This window comes from Pseudopodoces humilis, chromosome 6 (genome assembly GCF_049639895.1).
Source record: "Pseudopodoces humilis isolate 2021_Gansu_Grassland_sample_001 chromosome 6, ASM4963989v1, whole genome shotgun sequence".
Classification (NCBI taxonomy): Eukaryota; Metazoa; Chordata; class Aves; order Passeriformes; family Paridae; genus Pseudopodoces; species Pseudopodoces humilis.
In genome coordinates, this window is record NC_142205.1 from 47,610,483 (window position 1) to 47,616,482 (window position 6,000).

A 6,000-nucleotide genomic window follows, 5' to 3' on the forward strand; every position below is an offset into this window, starting at 1 on the left:
GATGGAGAAAGGTGCCCTGCTTGAGATGGAGCAAAGGTGGATGAGTTGCCTCTGACTGGGCTTTTGTACACCACGGAATAGTAGTTTTCCAAGAATTTGTATAATATTACTGGTTTCTGCATCATTTCTGGTGTTACTTATTTCTCATAACTACATTAGACAGAGAAAGCACGCAGCATTCAGCGTTCAGACATGAGCTCTGAGGCAGTGTATTGTGGTAGCCGTGTGATTTGAATCACTGTCTAGTACAGGTACGTCCCTGATGCATTTTAAACTGAAGTGTGTGCAAATCATTTACCAGGGCAGTTGACCCATTCACAGCCAAAGTTGTAAGGGAGTTAATATGTAATAATTTCTAAGACAAAGTGCTTTTTTGAGGCATGAATTGTCTCGCTGAGCAGTGCAAATGTGATCTCTGATTCCTTCAGGAAACCCACCACTTTCTATAGCTCATTTTTCACAGCAAGCACAAGTCTGGCATACAATTATTAACAAAAAACAGCAACCTGCCCAAAACCTAACAGACAGTGAACTATGCTTTAAATGCCTTTTTAGTTAGTAGCATCTATCCCCATGACATGCTGTATGTTAATCTGCCCTGATCTTGCAAACATTTATGTGCCAATAACTGCATCAAGCAAACCCCTTATATTGAAATCCACAGGTGCTCACAGATGGAAGCTTTGGGTTAATTCAAAGACTGATCACAACTTTCATACAATACATAAATATTAATATAGTTACTATTAAAGCCGCTACTGATGGATTTTCACTGTAGAAAAGATAACTCCTACCAACTAAACATAATATGTTTGAAAATAGAGATGCTAAATATCACTTTTTGTTTTGCAACCTCTTCATTCCTCTTGAAAGAACATACTTGCAGAATTTTCTAGTGAATGTAGAGCAGAGCAATGCATAGAAATGTCACAGGAGTTCTGCCTTAGCTCTTACAAGAAGCCTTATAATGATCCTTCATATTATTTCTGCATCTCCACCACTAGTGAATATATCTTCCTCAACCCCACTCTTCCCTCTTCAGAAAAGTGATGTCCAGTTGATGGAAGAAATATATATGGCCAGATCAAGGTATTCCGGGACTCTTCCAAGTATGCAAGTACAATCTGAGTTCTAAATGACTGCAGGGTTTTATCATGAACCTGGCATTTGATGGCAATCACCTTACTTTCCCCTATCTAAAATGAGGCCAGCAGGCATTTGGTTATCTCACAGGATGAGTTGAAGTACAGGCACGAATGCTTGCCAAGCTCCTTGAGAATATAATAGTTACTTTGCATCTTATTTCCTTTTTAAAAAGAGTAAAGTCAGGAAGTGTAGCATGGCCATTCACACCAGATAAGCTATTGAATAGACGCATCTACTATAGTCATTAACCATGAAAATGCTTTCTTGTGTCTTTAGGAATCCTTAATTTTAAAGTGAAAAACACTTGCAGTAATTTTCACCTTTGGCAATGCTATTGTGCACTGCTGTTTTGTAGACTGTCAGAACAAACCACCTCGATTACCCTGGAGATCTAGAGTGAGAAAGGCTCTTTCTCACTCTTCATAGAAAACATTGGCTTACTGTATAAAACAAAACTTAAAAGAAATCCAAGAGCAGAAATTGAATTCTTAGGAGTTTTTATGACTGACTGCTTGGCCTCCTGGACTTTTTTTTTTTTTTTTTTCTCCTTCACAGGCTTTTATTTGGGGGCCTCTATTTCCACCACACTGAGCCGCATTTTGAACATTTACTTCAGAGCTGCTGGAAATGGCTGTGGAGGGCAACAGCCCAGTTCCTCCTCAGGGAAACCCTCATTGTGTGCAGGGGGCTGGCAGGGCCATTGAGAGGTGCCTCGCCCATGCTTCACCTCGCACAAATGTACTGCAATGCTGATGTAGGCGCCGGGGTGGGTAAAGACACTTCGGTCCCTGTGCTCTGCCCAGGCTGCCCGCCACTAGCACATATCAGGGTCCTGCAGGCCCTGACTTTTACTCGTGGAAACCTGCCCCACACACAGATTTCCTCCTGCAGGGCTTGCTGCTGTGGCCTCTATCTTATACATCCTTGTCTGTGCTAATACCTACCCCAAGTCTGCAGATTATATGTTAGAGAACATATTAACAGGACACTATAGAAGAAAGACTCAACTAAACACAGAGCTTTTCACAAAATTCCCATTGGAAGCAAGTGCAAATTACCATTTGTAATTTTTTATAAAGCATTTACCACTCTAGGGCGATCAGAAAGTCCTGACCTGGACACAACAACAGACTAGCTGTCGCAAACAGAGCTGCTGGGTTTTCTTAACAAGAATGGAAAGCTCAAAAGCTTTGTGCCAACGAGACCACTCCCCTCACCTTGCAAAAGTCTGCTTTGCAACCAAGTGCTACGAGAAAAATGCAGAACATAAAGGTGTGCAACCACAGCACATCGTCAGTGTTGGCAGGCAGCCAACATTAGGTCCGGGATCCGTGATTGTTATCAGATTTAGGCACATCTACCTTAGAAAACTTGGTCCAGGTCAGGCCTTGGCACAAAACTGCATTTCCATGGCGAATGCAAACATACTTTATAGGAATTTCTACCGCCTTTGTATTTTCACTCTGAAAACAGGCAACTTCTAATCCAATGTAAAGCCTGCAGGTACCTTGCTAACCCATCACTGTTGTTCTCAAACAAACACAAGCAACCAGAGAGAGCTGATACCAGGCCGTGCTTTGCAATACGTGGCCCCCGGCAGTCTCAGCAGGTGGCAGGAGCTGTAAAGCTGGATTTACTGTCTCCTTGGACTGCTGCCAGAAACATAACCTCACACTCTGCCATGACTTCCTGGGCTTCCCCACCACCTCTGCTTCAGATTTTAAACAGGAGACATTCATGGTTGGAATACAGCTGACACAGGACAGAAAGATTTCACACCTTTTTGCTGGACACCTCTTTGATAACCTTGAGCACACCTGGCCAAGCCCGTTCACGAGTTAAAATCGGCTGTTTTGATGGGACATGTGCCAGGAGCTTGCCACAGTGATCCATGTTTGTGCTCTGAAACACCCCTGCCAGGTTCCTGAATCGTGGGGCCTGACTTAACTGAGTATTTTTCACTTTCTCATTGATTTGCTATCATGAGGAGGGTATAGCACAATTAATGAACCTCTCTGTTCTCAGCATATGCCGTCCCCATAGAAAACCCATTATTTTCAGGCTTACTATTTTATTTTCTACTTTTATTGTCTCTCTGAAGCAATGCTACTTCCTAATTAAGTGCATCAAAACCACAGTACACCAATCCAAAGTATTTTTCTATTTTATTTCCTCATAAAGGATTATGGTTGCACGAATGACTGTCACTATTGTGCAGTAATAGTGCAGTTATAGCACTATTACTAATACACTTGTAGTATAACAATACTCAAACCCTGTTGTTCAGGACCCTGGAAGCACACAGAAATTCATCAGTTGGTGTTCCAAAACACTCCCAGAAACTGCCATTCACATTCTTCATGCTTTTCCTCAATTTGTGGCATCACATTTAGTTTTTGGTTGACAAGCCCAGCACTAACATACTTTACTACAATTTGTGGTCCATATGCAATTTGATTATTTGAAAAGTAACTCTCTCCATAATCACAGAATGGTATAATTTGCATCAGCATAACCATCTGAACATGTATTTGGACATACTTTAGTTCAGGATGGTACAATCTATGCAACAGTTTCTAGACCACAATATTTTTAACTGAGAAAAAGAAAAAAAGTCCTTGATGCTTCTAATTACTTGGCACATACCCCACTTAATATGACAGCCAAAGACAGACAGGATGGAGCCATCCTATTTTCACATTTCTGTTTGTCCAGTGAATGAGAAAGATTTTGGTTGCATACAAGTTTCGCAGGAACTCAACAAAACCTTCAGTTGTATTTTGTATCCCATCTACAAAACACTATTTAGAAAAATTAGGGGAAACATCTCAGAAGGGCCATTGCTCATTCCAGCTGGGGGGGGCGGGCAGAGCCTGCCATTCCCTTCTTTATCTGAAGGCTGCAGCATGGAGGGCATGGAGACACCACCCCAGCTCAGAGCATCCCTGGCAGCAGAGCACCAAACCAGCTTTCCCAGTACCTTGCAATTTCTGGCTGTACTCTGTTCTGTCGGACTGACTCCTCCTCAAGTTGCCGTGGTCCCCGGCGGTGTTGGTGCTCTCCACCACGGGCTCCGTCCTCCTCCTCTGCCCCATGTACAGCTTGTTCCTTAGCAGGGTCAAATTCCTCTTCCTCCCCTCGGTGCCTTCCTTCCCCGGACAGTCCATGCTCGCCACGGATAGCCTTGCTTGGTGGTGGCGGTGGTGCCGGCGGGCAATAGCTTGATTTTCAGGGCGGTGACCTCCCTGGCCGGGTGAAGGCTGGTTGCTTTAGTCTTGGGTTTCTCCGCAGGGCCCTGGGCTCAGCCCTGCCACCTGTGCCGGAGCAGCTCCACCCCCGGGAAGCTGCCGCCCCGGGCAGCGTTTGCATTCACCTGCCCTGTGTGTAAGCGCGCCTGGCGGGGCCGCTTTCCGAGCCAGCCCCAAACCGCAGCCACGGCCGGGCCCTCTCCTGCTGCAGGGCACGCTCCCAGCTCTGCGCCGGGTGCCGGCACAGAGGAGCGGGAGCTGCTTCCTCCCGGCTCCGGCAGGGAGATGCCCGAGTGTGGCATGGCAGACCCCTTCCCTCTTTGCACTGCCGGGCAGCTGGAAGCAAGAGGGCAAGGCAAATGGGAAGGGGAGGCCAGCCACTCATTCGACCCTCACTCCCGCAGCCTGGTCAGGACCCCAGCTCCTTGCGTATCAAGTTGCATCCGCCAGCGTTCTGACCCCATTGGGAGGTGTAGCTTTTGGGCTGGAAACTCCGGATCTACAGGTTTGAAAGGTGACCAGGACAATAAAGAAAAGGGCTGAGAAGGACGTATAAGCCCTTCCAGGAGGTAGGAAGCAGTGTGAAGCTGCTTGTCTCAAGCCAGGCTCTGTCTTGCTTTACACTACGCACAGAGAGGCTAAAGCCAAGGTGAAAGCCTGCCAAGGACCTGTGGAGGATACCAGAGCCAACCACCATGCTGGGATAGCCAGGGGAGCGGACACCAAAACACCTGCTCATAATACCTCCGGATTAGCTCCTGGAAGAGGTCTTATTATCCTGTCTGTTAGCAATGGCCTCTGGCACACATGTACTGTCTAGTGATCCTCTGCAGCGCCACTCTAATCAAGCTCATGTCAAAACAGCAGGAGCTGCTGGCATCTAAGCTTGGACTGGACTTATCCTGGGAAGAGCCCCAACAGCCATCAGTAGCAATCACTGCCACTGCTGTGATACCCAACCCTTTGGGCCTCGCTGCTGTAGGAAATGCCTGGTTGGGAGCCCCGTGGTGCAGCCTAATCGGTGTCAGTCTCACGCACAATCATTGCCACAGCATCTGCCAGGGGACACAGCTAATGTCCCTCTGACAGACGCTGGCAGAGAGTTTGGCTTGAGCACTGCCACGCTGTGTCCCTGAAGGACTGTATAGTAAAAAACAAGCTGGGATGAGACATAGTAGTGTAACCTCATTTCCAAGTTTTGTTTTTCTTTACAAAACTGGTCCTGTAATGCAATCTCCTCATCAAAGCCCTTCATTTCTACGCAGTAGTGAAAAGAAGAGGTTATGAAACTGTTAAGCAATAAACTACGTCAAATTGCAGCACCATGCCAGTGCTGCACAAAGTGTCCAGCCCAAACACAGTCTGGCAGAGGAATAAAGCGGTGAGGGGAATACTGGGAAGACTTTGTGCTCACACAGAGAAGTCACATATTACATAGGCAATTCATGTGTTACGTCCTGCCTCCTCTTTATATTTCCCAAGAAAGTCTTTATTCCGCAAGTCAGACCACAAAAGTTCCTTGAAAGGCAGAACAGTGGTGACAGCAGGGAGAGGCGTAGGCAGGGACAGACTGATGACACACTTGTGACAAGCATCAAAGCTCCAG

General features: G+C 46.2%; 1 protein-coding gene across 1 annotated transcript in view; it reads right to left on the reverse strand.

Annotated features, from left to right (window-relative positions):
* The window catches only part of ARHGEF38 (Rho guanine nucleotide exchange factor 38), a 40,982-nt gene extending 35,834 nt beyond the window's left edge, over window positions 1–5,148 (reverse strand). Inside the window, exon 1 of the mRNA XM_005517974.3 lies at window positions 4,127–5,148. Within this exon, the coding sequence (XP_005518031.3) occupies window positions 4,127–4,313 (187 nt within the window). The 5' untranslated portion in view covers window positions 4,314–5,148. The remainder of the gene's footprint in view (window positions 1–4,126) is intronic.
* Window positions 5,149–6,000: the final 852 nt, after the last annotated feature.